Source organism: Bombus huntii, chromosome 17 (genome assembly GCF_024542735.1).
Source record: "Bombus huntii isolate Logan2020A chromosome 17, iyBomHunt1.1, whole genome shotgun sequence".
Lineage (NCBI taxonomy): Eukaryota > Metazoa > Arthropoda > Insecta > Hymenoptera > Apidae > Bombus > Bombus huntii.
Genome location: NC_066254.1, coordinates 1,722,410 through 1,738,416, shown reverse-complemented (window position 1 = coordinate 1,738,416; position 16,007 = coordinate 1,722,410). Strand labels below are relative to the sequence as shown.

Below are 16,007 nucleotides of genomic sequence, written 5' to 3'. Positions count from 1 at the left end.
GGGACACAGGACTACCCTGGGAAACACCGATAGATCTGATATTTCTTATAGTCGGGTGGCGGCTGGCCGGTGTCCGCGGCACTAGCCAGTTCGCCGATCCGATGCGGAAATTTCGGAGAAGTTGGTGGCCCCCACGGAGTCCTATGAGCAATTCCGAACGGATCTGATATTCTCTCATAGACGGATGGCAGCTGGCGGTGTCCGCGGCACCCGCCAGTGCGCCGATCCGGCGCGGAGAATTTCGGAGAAGTTAGTGGGCTCCACGTCTGTCAGGACCACTCACCACCTCATCACAAGGGGCTCCCTGGCACACCTGCACCAGCTCCGACCGGATCAGGGTGTGAAGAAGAGTGAGCGGCACCAGGACAGGACACACCGTTGACGACCTCGGCAAAAAACGAAAACAAGAAACATGGATATAGAAAACTTAAATAACAAAGTTTACGGTGCAAGGGAGGGATACCCCAGTACCGGCGCAGCCGTGGGTAGTGAAGTGGGCCCCACTGCGTCGATATCTCGCGACCACGGCCGTTCGAGGGTGGACCGCCAGGCCCCCGGACGTGTTTCTACGCCTGGCGATGGAACAGGAGACAGGAGGAGGACAACAGGAGGACAACCGGAGGACAACGGGAGGACACCAGGATGTAAACGGCGGAGGAATCTCCGAGGAGGGTGACAAGACGCTCGCTAAGAGCCGCGGACAGGCCGGAGGGCGTCTTTCTCACACCAGCGAGGCTGGACGATGGCATGTCACCGATGGCAGGAGGATCACGGGCGCGAGCGAGGTCCGACGACGAGGATCCGACCGCCTCGATCACCTCGCGCTCGGCTTCGGCGGCATCCAGGGGGAAGAAGAGGAGAATAGCAGCCACAACCCCGGAGGTGTCCGAAGAATTAGAGGCGGAGATGAGGACGAGCTCCCCGGCAGACATCAGCGCGGGCCTAACGATGCACGTGTCTGAAATAATGCACGTCGCGACGGCGTCCTCAAACCTCAAGGGGACCTACATTAGATCCCTGAAGAACGCGGCGAGTTACATCACCGCCGTCTGGAACACGGAATCCTCGAGGAGGACGAGACCAGCGCGAGGCACCGACGACGTAGACACGAGGCTGTCCGTGCTGGAAAAGGAGAACGCAGCCCTCCGCCAGGAACTAAGGAGACTGGCTGCTCGAGTCCACGAATGCCCGCGATGCGCCAACGCGACGTCCGAATACGACCGTCCTCCACGAGAAGATGGAAACGACAGGACACGCCTAGACGCCCTAGAAAGAGTAGTCCGAGAACTGGGACCCTCCATTCTTAGGACCATAGGGGAACAATTCGGGGACACGCGATGGCAACACCCCCCCGAAGCACGACCGAGCAAGGACCACTCCGTCGATCCCCGCGCCGCCCAACCGACGTCGCCCCCAAGGGAACAGGAGGATGGGGGCTGGGAACTGGCGGAAACAAAAAAGAAAAGAAGGAGGAAGGCGAACGGGACAAGGACAACCGTCGCCGCCGAAGGAGAGGCGGCAGGAAGAGGACCGACCGCGCCACCACCGACGCGGGCACGGCAACAGCAGCCCCAGCCCGGTAGGACGGCAGGCGCACCGAAACAGAGTGCCCCCGCAACGCAGAAAGGACCACTGAACACACTCAAGGTGGCCACGCCCCCTCGCGCACCGCGAACATCCACGGTGACCCTGACGCTGAACGAGGGAGCGAGGATGTCGTACGCCGACGTCCTGGAATCGGCCAGAACAAGGATCCCGCTTTCGGAACTCGGAATGGAACGTCTAGAAATGAAAAAGGCGATGACGGGGGCCATCATAATCAAAGTCCCTGGAGACAAGGACAGAGGAAAGGCGACGCTACTGGCGACGCGTCTGGCCGAGGCGCTGGACCCGACGGCGGTGAGAATCGCCACTCCAACCAGGATGGCGGAGCTACGAGTGACCGGGATAGACATCTCGGTCAAGAGGGAGGAGCTGCAGAAAGTACTGGCCTCGGCGGCAGGATGCGGCAGCGCGGAGGTACAGGTGGGCGAGATCGGCGCCACCAGAGGCGGCCTCGGGACGGCATGGATCAAGTGCCCGGCAGCAGGAGCCCGCAAGCTGGCCCAGGCAGAGAAGATAGCCATCGGCTGGCCAACCGCGAGGATAAGGGCCATCCCGAAGCGGCCGTTGCAGTGCTTCAGGTGCCTGGAACTGGGACACGTACGCGCCACCTGCGTATCCAGCGAAGACCGAGGGCACCTGTGCTACAGGTGCGGCGGAAACGGACACCGCGCCAGAGACTGTCCCGCCTCCACTCCCAAGTGCCCCCCGTGCGAGACGCTCGGGGCGCCCGCGAACCACAGGATGGGCGAAGAGGCATGCACCCCACCGAAAGTCAAGAGAAAGCGACCGATCCGCCAACCAGCAGCAGCAGCAGTAGCAGGCGCGGAAGGGACACCAGGAAGCGCCGCCGAACCAACAGCGGCGGACGGCCGGGAGGATGCCATGGAGGTGACCACATAATTCAAGCGCCTCCTGCAATGCAACCTCAATAGGTCGAGAAGGGCGCAAGATCTGCTCCTTCAGACCATCCGGGAGAACGAGGTCGCCCTGGCGGCGGTGGCCGAACCACATCGCATTCCCGACTCGCCCAACTGGGTCGGGGACCTGAACGGATCCGCAGGGATAACGTGGACGGCAGCCCCGGGCGTCCTGCTGGACCGTGGCAGCGGCTTTGTCGCGGTCGAGTGGCAGGGAGCAGCGGTGGTGGCGGTATACGTCTCCCCAAACATCGACCTGGCCGCGTACGGGGACTTCCTGGATCGAGTCGGCGAGTGCATCGGAAGATGCCTCCCCCGCCAAGTACTCGTCCTCGGGGACTTCAACGCTCACTCGACGCAATGGGGAAATCCCAGCGGTCCAAGAAGAGCAGGACGCCTCCCTTCGACAAAAAGGAAAGATAGACGCCCGGGGGTAACCGGTAGTAATTCGGGAGAGATCCCGGGTGCATCTCGACTCAGGCGTCAGGACAGGCCACCGTGGAGGTTTTAGCCGGTACGAATCCGGCACTACCCAGCGCCCTCTCCCCGGAGGGTGCGGGGCGCCTATGAAGGTTTCCTCCACGAAAAAAAAAAAAAAGATGTACTGGCTAACTAGTCGAAACTCTAAAGTCAGCAAGGAAAATAAACTAAAAATTTATAAAACGATAAAAAAGCCAATTTGAACGTACGGAATACCACTGTGGGGACAGCAGCAATGAGTGAGGTAAATATAAACCAGAGTCGCTTCTGAAAGATACTCAGAACATTAATCAACACCCCATGATATAACAGAAACCAGAATACATGCAAAGACCTAAAAATACCGGCGGTCAAAGAAGAAATGGGCAGGTACTCAAAAAAAAAATACAAGGAAAAAATGGCAACACTTCCAAACCAGCTAGCTGCTAAAGGGAGCAAAACTCTCATAGAAAGAAGACTAAAAAAAACACCCCACTGACTTCACTACAGTAATAAAATAGTCAAAGTCGAAGATGCTATCCCGCTAGAGATAGCCACCCGCAAATAAAGTCAGAAAAATTTAACAAAATGTCCAGCTGGACAAATTGTAAAGTACAAATTAAATAAAAAAAACGGATTGTGTGTTTGCCCACAAAGGAGTAATCCAAGTGCTGAAAACATTGAATAATACTTGTTACTTGCGAATACTCATACTTAACCCTGCTGCGGTCTTTCATTCAACTAAATTATTCGGTAAGAGTTTGAAGAAGAAAATTACCTTTGCATATAAAGATTCGTTTTTTAGATTTATTTCATTTAGTTAGAAGATTTATTTCATCTTCTAACTAAAGGATCGGGAAAATGTAGTAGTATGTTACTATATCTGTTACGCCATGCAGCTTACCATAGGTCATATTCTTAATTCTCGATCGCGGCACTATAATGTCGCAGACGGATCGTCGCAGCTGCCCGGCAAACAAACATTGTAATGGCAAGCGCATGGTTCATTAAGCAGGGCGACCTCCAGAAACGTCGACTCGTGGCCGTTATTTTACCTCGCGTAAAAGAATGTGGTGTGATCCGAACGTGGTGGGGGTCGCCTTCCAGAAAAAACGGAAAAAAATCGGAAGGCGTGCAGAACTTTTCGAGAAATCGAACCGTCAACACATCTCATATATCGCGCATTACTTATCAAGCAAACGCAGATACATTTTTTTTTTTTGTTCTCTTTATGTCTTCCTAGTTGATAAGTTGTTAAAATAAACGTTAATTTATTGGTGTTAATTCTGTGGAATTCATTGAACTACCCTTATTATCCTAATCGAAATAAGGGAATCGATCAGTTCGTGGCGTCGATTATTTAATCGTAACGGGAACTTACAACTCTCGTTGACGTGCTATCTCGCGATCGCGTCTCTCCGCGAACGGTCGAAACAATATCCTTCATAACTTTCATTGCAAAGAACCAGTACATTCTATTATCGCAAACAAAATTTTGGCATTAGTGAAAATTTTACAAACTCTTATTTTCTCTTTGAAATGTTCCAATGTATTTATAACGCTCTCTGCTATTTCTTTTGCAGCTTTCCTACGCGGGCCATGTTACTGTCTCATAATATAATTTTGTATCAGTGCGTTTCCTAAATTTTCTATGATCGCACGTCTTTTTCTCAAATATGTCGGTTTCAACAGTCGGATAACATTTTGCTCTATACACTTAAAGAATACAGAAGGGTTAAAAAGAACATGAATTTAATTTGTAAACATTTTGGATTCTTGCATTCTGATATTAACCTTCTGCTTAATCTATTTTCATTGTTAAGAAACATTTTAAACACTATTTGCAATACAAAGATAAGATACTTTACTTCATATACCACAGTGTGAAAATAAAGATAGCTTATTTTTTACTACATATTTAAAATATTTTATTCGTACTGTAGACCAACAACTACTTAAAATAGTATTTAAAACATTTTTCCTATAAATTTGACCCAGCATTGCTCAAGCACAGTTAACATATTCGCAAAGAAAATTCAGAAATAGAAATAACTTTTAATTATATAAATATCTAATTGATCGGTTTCATCAGTCTCTGTAAAATACTATTTCGAATCAATTTTACAGTCTCTCACACCAGTGGTGACAAGTTTAACAGTAATTAAAAAAGTATCGTAAACAATATTGAAATAGTCGAGTAATAATAATCTTTTAATGTTTCGAAAATCATATAGAATAAGTAGAAAAATAATTATTTATGATAATATTGACTTAATTTAACCGTTTGAGTGCCAGGGGTGTTTGAAAAACCAGGTTTGAAAAATCCCGAACGTCACGATAGCCTCTTAATCGATTGCGAAGAGAAACGAGCGGCACAATAGCGCTCGTCATATTTCTTATTTTTATGAAATACATCTATATTTTTATATATGTGTACTATTAGTTTATAAATATTTCAAGCTTTGTTTAATAAAAATTATTAAGATAACAATGAAATACGAAATACCGTCAGTCGTCCGTAGCATTCAAATGTACTGGGCTTTTCGACACAAAATCTAAACAGGGCGATCACGTTGCTTGGTACTCAAACAGTTAAAGAAATAACATTACGTCTAACATGCGCGTGTATCTGATATCGCCGATGCCGCACTCTGTAACTTGTTCCCCGTCGAATTAATCTTGGATAACAAATTTACGAGGGAGAGTAATGACTCAATGCGCGAAGAACAATTGACGAAGTTAAAACTCGAAGAAGAATATCGAAGAACAAACGATGAGAAAGTTTCAAGTTGTCTTCGACGATTAAGACGAAATTTATTGCGCTCGATTATGCGATACGATGCAGCTGAAGCGAATACCGCGATGCGATGTACGACTGAACGAATGCGACTGAATTATCGTACGACGATACGAATGATTAACGATACACTCGTTCGCAAACGCGAGTCGGTGCGCATTTGAACGACCCGCACGAGACGGTTTACTAATCGTTCGCTCACGAAAATGATACTTACCTTCGCGCATGCTTGGAGATACTGTTAACTACTGAAGATTTTGCACAGGACTGTCCACTGATCGTTAAGCCTGATGGAACGACTCTGTCTCCACCAATGCTTACAGTCATGTCCACGAATGCTTGAAGATATTGACGCACCAAAGAAGCCAGCTCTGAAAAGTATCAACTGATAATTACGACTGACGAAACGATTTCGCCTGCACGAGCGCTTAAAGAGCACTGAGAGATTCGTTCTGAGCACTGAGTGGTTCGTTACTCCACGTTTAGCGATTCGAAGGCACGGAAGCTGACTCTCTCATCGACATTCACTATTGAAATACTCGAACGAGACTGCCGATACCGTTATTATACTCGGGCGGGCCCAACTCCAGCGAGCGACTCCAATAAGGCTCAAAACGAAGGAGCCGAAATACGTACGCTGATTGGTTTTCAAGAAAATCGAAAAACGGCATATTCGCCCGCAAGATGGCGTTTACTGCGTGAATACGCCCCAAGTGTGGAGGATCCTTCGTGGGAAGAGAGTGAACGATACCTGGATGAATGCGAGGCTTCGATGTTGTGTAAGGGTGGCGCTCGACCGCTCGGACCGTTAAAATCCGTCAATTATCCTTATAAGAAACTCATAGCATAGGAAATTAGAAATACTGCTACGAGTATCGAAAGGAAACGTTTTAACTGTTGAAGTACCCTTCCAAAATAACGCCTTGACTGCGAAAGCGAGCTACAACGAGCTACAACGAGATAAAAGCTACATACTATCCAAAATAAACAATCTAAAGTACGACACAATTCCTACGATAAAAGAGAAGATGGATAAACAAAATAAAAAAATATGTCTAAAAAGACTCAGCTAGCGTGTTACCACAGACAAATCAAATTTTTAAGTCAAAAGAACTCTAACTCTATCCCTTCTTTCAAACTGCCTCCAGAGAAACCTCCCCACCACCAAGAAGCAGGTATAGCGATACAGAAAATCCATAAAGATATGAAGTCTAGTTATTTCATATCATGTAAAACAACGGAAGAAGTATATGTTATCGGCACTCACTTTTCCAAGACACACACACACACATACAACGAACATATGAATCGAGGATAATTAACAGAATTATTATGTCAGAAACAGATAAACTGAAAAATGAAATACAGCAAGACATATCGCTAAATAAGACAGTCTTCACATTCTCTGATGAAAACACCTCGAACAACCACAAACAACCAGACACAGAAATAAACTACTTTACAAATTATAACCAACTAAAAATCATTTTCTCTAAATTAAACAATAAACGCTTAACCAAGAAAATAAGATGATATTACACAGTGCTCTTTAAATATGCAATAAATAACACGTATTTCCCCAGAAAATGGGAAAAAGCTAAATTAACTGCCGTCACAGAAGAAAAAGAAATGAAGATCACTCCTCACCCTCAAACCTGCGATATATGTCTCCTACCCAACACAAGCAAAATATTCGAAAGAGTCATAAATAATCCCCTAATCTCCTCTTGCACAAAAAATAAGGTAATCCTAAGAAATCAATTCGGCTTCCTCAACAATCATTTTTTAATAGTCTATATTCAAGGCATCATGAAATTGCAATGTTTTAGTATTACGCGACCATTGTTTTAGTTACCATTACCATACATTATATCATTCTCGTTTTGGCACACACTTATGTTTCTTTAAATATTCTATTATTTTGACAATCAAACACAAATAAGGAAAATACTTATTTCAGGCAACACTCACACCGCGCTCAGTGCACTCGTTCTCGTCCGGAGAAGTTAAATCGTTGTGGTGGTTAGGACAGAGAAGAAGCCATATTGGGTCGCGCGACTATATTGCCGCCTCACGGGCTACTTTGGGACCAAGCGTCGGCGTTCGTAAAGCAATACGCCGTTGGACTTAGCGTCTGCGTTCGTAAACCAATACGCGGCTGGACGTAGCATCTGCGTTCGTAAAGCGATAAGCCGCTGAACTTAGCGAAAGAGCAGCTATATTGGACGAGTGCCGATTTCGCCGTCGAGTGACGACGGCACATGTTATCCTCATTATAAGTAAAAACAAAATAAAAATAATAAATAAAAAATAGGAGACACCGATAATGAAACCGAAAGCAACGAGGCGGAACCCACCATAAACTCAACAAAAGAATGTATTAAACGAAAAATAATAATACAAAAAACAACCAAAGACACTAACAGCATCATAAGACTTTCCGCACAAAAGATACGGAAACTCAACCAGCAGCCAAATCTGATGGCCAGGGCTAAAGGGTTAGAGGACAAACAGGAAAGCACAGACGAAGAAAAGCAATACATCCAAGAAGAAAAGGCAGAAAGAAAAGAAACCATGAAGAATACAATTTGATATACAACAAAGCCAAGAGACTATCAAGTCACAACCACAAACTGGACCAACAAAAGAGGCCACAACGCCAAATGCAATTGTGAAATTAATAAAAGCTTTACAAATAGACGACGTCCATTTCACAAAAGTCTCGCGGTTTACGACGAGAAGATCAAGGGAGAACAACATATTGCTCCCAATTTACATAGTTCAATTATCCCCCCAAAGCAACACAAATAACCTATTAAAAATAAGCCGTTGTAACTATTAGGATAAAATGGGAAAAAATAATTAAAAAAAAAAAAAAAAAAACAGCATAACACAATGTCACAAGTGCCAGATGATAGGACACACGGCTCAAAATTGCAACCTCAACTACCGCTGCGTCAAATGCACTGAGTCGCATGGACCAGGCGAGTGTAAAATAAAAAAAGAAGACGCAGTAAGCATCCCTAAACTCGTGGAGCTACGCAAAAAGCTCAACGAAAAAATAAACAATGCGAAAAAACCAAAAATCGGACGGATCGCCCAAATAAGCCATAAATACGTCCCTGGACTAAAGTTCGCGGACGTAGCAAAACAGGGAAGAGGCCTAAACCAGGCCATCAAGGACTCCCCGCAATTAACAAATATATCTCCGCGCTTAAATCAAACCCCAAACTCAGCCCCCTGCTTAATAGATCCCGAAAAAGCTTTCGGCACGGTCTGGATGCCAGGTCCTATATACAAAATGATTAAGAAAAACCTTCTGAAATACCCATTTAAAATAGTCTGAAATATTATTGAATTCCTTTTGTTGCTTTTCTTATTTTAAATAAAATAAAAATTTCACAAGATATATACATATATATATGTCGGGTTAACATTAGAATTTAAGGCGCGTAACGATTCTTCGTTTGAGTTAGCCATCGTTTTACGAGACAGAGATTATATTTACGCGAATATACAGGATTTTACAAAATATTATGAATATTGAGTTTAATGGATGATAAGATTAACAGACGATAAATTTAACTAATAATTATATTAAAGAATAATAAGTTTAACGAATAATAAGAGTAACGAATAATATGTCTTACGAATAATAAATTTAACGAATAATGAGATTAACGATTTATAGGTTTTACGAATAATGAATTTAATTAACACTATTAACAATGTTCCTAGGTTCAAACGAATCCACGATCAACGGGATAACTCTTTACTATACGTAGAATAATTTTAAACACAAAAAAATACGATTGCTGAGACACTCGATGTATCACTTTCCAAGGCGATCACACGAATGAATATCTGATGAAAATCTTTTTCGCTATACGACTGCATTTGTTTGTTATATGCTCGCTGGAGGCATCGAGAAGGTTCCAATCGTCGTTGCTAGGCAGTTTCTGTCAAAAGTTTGTTGTATACTCTTTGGAAGCATCGAGAAAGATCCAAACGCCGTTGCTAGGCAGTTTCTGTCTGAAGTTTGATTCCTAATACAACGTGTGTCCCATTATATCGACATCTCCGAAGTACAATTCTATGTGATTTCTAGGGAGAACAATACAACCGATCCACACCTTCGTCAGGCAAAACATTTATCCCGTGACCGTGGCTACGTTCGGCGACCAGTTGTCACCTCGAACACACTTTCGCTATCACAAATATGAAACAATTACAAATGACAATTGCTTAATTACAGCTATGGTAAAATCTAGGCTAAAGCATTAGAAGACTTTCTCAAAATTGCAAAGGGAAGGCTCCGGTTTTCCTTTCATCTCCGACATATATATATATGTCGATTTATCATTGGTGTAAGGGGCGTATAATGAATCACCACGTGAATTGGCCATCGTTGTTATGTATGATAAATGATATCTTACTGATGCTAATGTAATTATTACAGAGTTTAACAAGTAATAGCGGCGATTAGATAATCAATGAATTTAGGTTCGATAACGAATCCACGGTCAACGGGATGACGTATGCGATTTCTGCCACAGTCTAAGTCGAACTTAACTTACTGATCCACGATTCGGGTATGTCTCAATGTACTTGTCCACAGTACAAGTAGAACTTATCTGACTGAATCTCAGTCCAAATGGAACTGCCCTTGAATACTCCTCTTCGTACCTTTCTGTATCCCATGGGTCAATCTTTGTGTTTTTTAAGGAGAGCTATATAATTGTACCATACCTCTGTTATGACCCGTTATGTCACTTCGAGTCCAAACCCACCGTCATAAATCTCGGGCACCCATACTTGGATTAAATCATAAACAAATATTTCTCAGTTTTATTATTTAAGTACAGATATAATAAAAAGTCTGGACTTAAGTATTGGGGACCTTCCCAAATATTCCAAATGAAAGGCCCCGATGTCCTTTCATCTCCGACATATAAAATCGTGATTTACAACTAGCAGGTCATGCCATCTCTAATAACAAGGGATACCTTTATAAACGGAAAAATGACGGGAACAATATCATATGTGCAAACCATAGAAGAGTATACTTGCTTACATAAGTATGTTCTATCTGAAAATGCAAGAAAAGATATAACAGAGAAATCATAGTGTGAATTAGCAAATAAGATAAAATGACCTAGTGAATGCTATAGTTCCTTATTATTAATTATTATGTAGCAAAATATATGTGAAATAACTTTTTAGGATAATTATTATTCATTTCAATTAATTACTTCTAATTCCATTACTTTAGGAGTTGCAAAAAGTGCTGGACGTGTTAGGAGAAAGGATGAATGCAGCTTTAGCTGAGAAACAAAAATGTCAAGACGAAGCTGACGCTACTGCTTTAACAATTGACCTTGCAAATAGATTAGTGAATGGCTTAGCATCCGAAAAAATTCGGTGGACCGAGGAGGTTGAAAGGTCAGATTCTACTATTTCTCATTTCCTATTTTTGTATGTTATATATTATTTTTAAAATATTTCACATTAATATAAACATGATTATTTTCACAGTTAATGATATTTTTCTGACAAATATAGAACGGTATTTATTATTTATGTATATATCATATATGTATTAAAATATACACAAAAATAGATATACATAAAATAAATATACATAAATATGCATGTGTCATATATATGTATAAATATAGATACTATACAGGGTGAACTAAAAACAGGGTATACCTAACACAGGTAACTTGAATATCTGGGCTGTTATTAGTGATACGAAAGATGATAGAGAAATGATAGGAAAAACATAATTTGATGCAAATTATTCTTTCATAGGTGGGCTTGTAGAAGTCATATGAAGGTCAACTTTGTTTTTTTAAATGAAATGATATGTTTTCTTACAATCTAGTAGAACGTTTTAACACGCGTACAATGACCTATGATTTAAGAATATTTACTATCCTTGTGACATAAAATTTGCTATTTTCTACGATAGAAATAAGATTATTATAACGAATTTAAATTTTTAGTTTGACGAACTCGTGTGTAACGGTACCAGGGGATGTGCTGATTGTAACAGCATTTTTATCATATATGGGTTCTTTCACTCGAAAATATAGATCTGACTTAATGTACGAAAATTGGTTACCGTTCCTGGAAAATTTGGAAGTAAAAATACCGAGGACTACTGAATTGGATGTACTGGCTTTATTGACAGACGATGCACAAATTGCACAATGGAACAACGAAGGTGATTACATTTATACGTTCTACAGCTTAGTTAATGTCAAAAGTTATTATCATTTGAACGTGATGCTATAGAATAGATACATAATTCCCCGTGTAACTGAAACACCTTAAACATCTCACGATCAGTCGATTTCTATGATAGGAAGAAATGTAAGGGGAAAACGCTATTTTTGTTTCAAATAGACAAATAATATCATACACAAAAAGATGTTCTGTTTTCTTTATAAAATCTTTCTCACGTTCTTCGAGATATTAGAGTCATCGATATAATATTTTAATGAAAATATTGAATATCTCCCCGTACTGATTTAAATCTCCTTTTCGTGAACAATTTAAGCAACAAAAAATCAACAAATGTACAAAGTAGCAACAGCAACTTAATAGTATTACACATTCTACGTTGAAATGAAAATATGAGAATATTTGGCTCACAACCAAGAGGTTGCTGAAGAGATCCCTTAAGTGAAGGGAGATTATTCCTACTTCCACTGCCACTTTCAATGCAATTACGAAGATAAGTGAGCTTATTGGCTGAAAAGCCACATGTACATGTTAAATCTCTCTATAAAGAGACTAAATTCCTTCGAGGTTCTAAAGTAAAGCTGGAGGTGCACTGAAGCTAAGCCAATCAAGATTCAGTCAAGTTCAGACCAAGTTACGCTGCACTAAATTATTACAGTTTTTAATACACACCCTCAGTACATACCTATTTCAAGTGGCACATCGCTGAACAGTTGGTCGGGAGCAGTATTCTTCTGTTTGCGATGACAGGCAAAAGCTGTCTTGACATCGAAGAAGGGACCTTTATAAGGATGCGGGAGAATTCCTCGAGGGTCTGCTAGAAATTTATGATACGCGCGGCCCGCAGGAGTCATTAAATCCGCCGCGCATGTCCTATTAGAAATATATTTATAATTACAATTTGCCATCTATTATTAACAGCTACCAATTGGAGCACACTTCTAGCTCCAATACACATAATATAAAGAAATACTTAAAATATCCAAAGTACAATGTCTTCTATAATATTACTTGATAGGTAAAATAATTTTCTATCGAGATTCCTTCTTCTTATTTATATTCTCAAAAATATGAATTTGAATAAAAATCCGTAGACAAGTAGTGTAAACAACAGCAAAATAATTTAACAAACCTCGAATTGTAATGATTTCTAAACTAATATATGTGTTTTTAAGGTGCTGGGACAATATAACAATTTTTAATTACAGTTTTTATGTACAAAGTACAGAACTACATCGATTAATGCTGCGCATGAACATTATAACGCGTAAAGCGCAATATACTATTAATAACGATCGAATCATCATAAAAGTTAAAAATCTAAAAATTAATTGTGCTTTTATATTTAACTTTAATAATAAATCATTATAACGAAATACTGATCGTTTGTTAAGGTTTACCTACAGACAAAATGTCCTCGGAAAATGCAACAATTTTAATGAATTCAACGAGATGGCCTCTAATGATAGATCCACAATTACAAGGATTAAAATGGATTAAAAATCGATATGGTGAAGATTTGCAAGTGCTGAGACTTACTCAACCGAATTATTTATATTTAATTGAAATTTCCATTGCGAATGGAGGAATTGTTTTAATTGAAAATATCATGGAAACCATCGACCCCATTTTAGATCCTGTTATAAAGAGAGATCTAATAAAAAAAGGAAGGTACTTGCCTATATATATTATTATTGTAACATAAATTCATATTAGATAAAATTGCTGTTTAGAACCTTTAATGATTCTGACCTTCATACATATATGCTATCAAGGTCACCGTTCTGAGTGACCATTAAAAAATTTTAGCTATCGCTTGTTATTCGTTAAAAAGTTATTAATATAATCATACTAAAATTTATTTAAAATAAGTCATATTTAACTATTCATTATTACACATTTTCTGATAAAGTCCAAAGAAATATGTTGTTAAACAGCAAACATGACCCGTTGTAATGTGAGAAAATTTGACATTGTTCATCACTGGGTCAACGATGTCCATGTACATAGCTGATTTTTTAATAATGCTATTTCATTGTCGGCTGGAACCGAATATGGTGTGCCCAGTGAGATTAGCGTACTATCTGTTGGCTCTCTTATCCGCATTTTTGTCTGTTTAATTATATCTCGAGCGCGTTCTTTACAGGTATAAAATGTTGCTTTTAGGTTAATTGTCTGCCCATAGTCTGTCTCGTCTAATTCGCTATGGGTTTCTTTAAATGGGACATATTCTTTTTCCAAGTCGTCTAACGTATATCGAATAGGGGTTGCTGACCTTCCTTCATCATAGTATCAAGTACCGCATATTAAACATTTTGTGGAAAAAAGTCATTAAAATTTAATTTTCATTTAAATGGTAGCCAGTTATTAATAGATCTGGAAGAAATCTCCAAAAATGAAGTGAATAAAAAGTATCAATTTTTAATTGTTGTGATTACGAATAACTATTAACTATTATTTAATATTTATAATATTTCACTCGTAATCAAAATCTTTTAATTAAAGATATTAACTGTTATATCTCAACTTTCAAAATTTGTCTTATGACAGTTATGGTGTGTGTTTACAAATGTAAATATCATGACATAATGTTGTGTTTCTTTTCAAAGGTTATCGACTGCTGGGCCAGACATTTTAAGCGACGTCGATCTCGTGATCAATCTCGAAACCACGAAAAAAACTGCTGCGGAAATAGAAATAAAAGTAGCTGAAGCTAGAGTGACTGCTGTAAAGATAGACGAGGCTCGAGAAATTTATCGTCCTGTTGCGGCTCGAGCCAGCCTCTTATATTTCGTTTTAAACGATTTGAACAAGATCAATATGCTCTATCAGTTTTCTTTGAAAGCTTTCAGCGTTGTCTTTCTAAACGCAATTAGATTTGCAGTAGCTTCGGAGGATTTGGCTAAGCGCGTGGCTCTTTTAATGGATAGCATCACTTATCTAGTTTTCATTTATACAAGCAGAGGATTATTTGAAGCCGATAAATTGACCTTCCTTTGTCAAATGACCATTCAGGTAAATATTTTATAATTTAGATCAGCGGTTCTCAATCTGTGGAACCCGCCATCCGTGTTGCCAGATCCAAGGGATTTCTTTTTCTTGGTTTTGTTTTGTCACTATTCCTATCTTATACCTAGTAATTACTGTATTACTTATACGCTTCGTATTAGTAATTTGTATAAAACAACCATCTTCCATTAGCTACATTGCAACATATCCTTAATACTAATTACTGAACATCGAATATAGATATATATAATGAAATATATATACGTTAAAAATATATATTTGATGGAATCTAAATTAAATAAACTTTGGTGGATATTAAAAATTCCATATTGTTTTTATCATCTTATCAATTTATTTACTAATTTATTGATTTCATCGAAATATCTTTTCAACGAATCTATTGTTTTATCACATCAATAGGGTCTTTGTTCCACCAAATATCTTTTTTTTTAATTGCCGAATCGGCCAAAAAATCGTGTCTTCTGAACAATTAGCCTGCACTTGACAAACAGGTTGGTGCCATAGGATAGGTGTTAATATGATCTTTTTATTTACTGCATTATCAATTGAATGGAATCTCATTTACTATACTATATACTATTTTACTCTACTATATTAGATGTGATAATTATAATTGGTATAATTGCATAATTTATTATTAACCTTATAATCGAGTTCAATAATACAAACCAAACGGTTAGATACTTCTAACAAGAAAAGAAAAAAACGTTAAAATAGCGATAAATAACGTAGTATATTGATTAGAAAAATTTTGCATAGAAGTGCAAAGTTTACCAAAAAAATCTTCCTGGGATAAACTAAATCATACGAGGGTAGCTTGCAACACTACATATCGCATTTCTCTTGCGACTAACGTCACATCGAATAATTCTATTTGTTTCAGATTTTTATGGAAGCAAAGGAAATATCACAATCAGAACTTGACTTCCTACTACGATTTCCATATATTC

General features: G+C 40.1%; 3 protein-coding genes across 3 annotated transcripts in view; all 3 read left to right on the top strand.

Annotated features, from left to right (window-relative positions):
* The window catches only part of LOC126874983 (uncharacterized), a 57,044-nt gene extending 47,964 nt beyond the window's left edge, over positions 1–9,080 (top strand). The window contains exon 2 of the mRNA XM_050637571.1: positions 8,684–9,080. The gene's annotated coding sequence lies outside the window, so the exon portion shown is untranslated. The remainder of the gene's footprint in view (positions 1–8,683) is intronic.
* On the top strand, positions 748–11,317 carry LOC126875139 (uncharacterized). Its single transcript, XM_050637863.1, has 4 exons — positions 748–2,252; positions 2,538–2,754; positions 11,051–11,220; positions 11,314–11,317. Exons 1-4 carry the CDS (start codon positions 748–750, stop codon positions 11,315–11,317), a joined length of 1,896 nt encoding a protein of 631 aa, XP_050493820.1.
* Positions 11,318–11,321: 4 nt separating this feature from the next.
* LOC126875008 (dynein beta chain, ciliary-like) lies at positions 11,322–14,020 on the top strand. Its single transcript, XM_050637629.1, has 3 exons — positions 11,322–11,344; positions 11,787–12,007; positions 13,422–14,020. Exons 2-3 carry the CDS (start codon positions 11,851–11,853, stop codon positions 13,730–13,732), a joined length of 468 nt encoding a protein of 155 aa, XP_050493586.1. The 5' UTR covers positions 11,322–11,344; positions 11,787–11,850; the 3' UTR covers positions 13,733–14,020.
* Positions 14,021–16,007: the final 1,987 nt, after the last annotated feature.

Excerpts from the sequence above, each read along its gene's own strand:
- LOC126875139 (XM_050637863.1), top strand. The coding sequence starts at position 748 with ATGTCACCGATGGCAGGAGGATCACGGGCGCGAGCGAGGTCCGACGAC. Across the intron at positions 2,253-2,537 it reads CGAGGGCACCTGTGCTACAG|GTCGAGAAGGGCGCAAGATC; the intron begins GTGCGGCGGAAA and ends CAACCTCAATAG. Across the intron at positions 2,755-11,050 it reads AGGGAGCAGCGGTGGTGGCG|GAGTTGCAAAAAGTGCTGGA; the intron begins GTATACGTCTCC and ends CCATTACTTTAG.
- LOC126875008 (XM_050637629.1), top strand. The coding sequence starts at position 11,851 with ATGGGTTCTTTCACTCGAAAATATAGATCTGACTTAATGTACGAAAAT. Across the intron at positions 12,008-13,421 it reads TGCACAATGGAACAACGAAG|GTTTACCTACAGACAAAATG; the intron begins GTGATTACATTT and ends TCGTTTGTTAAG.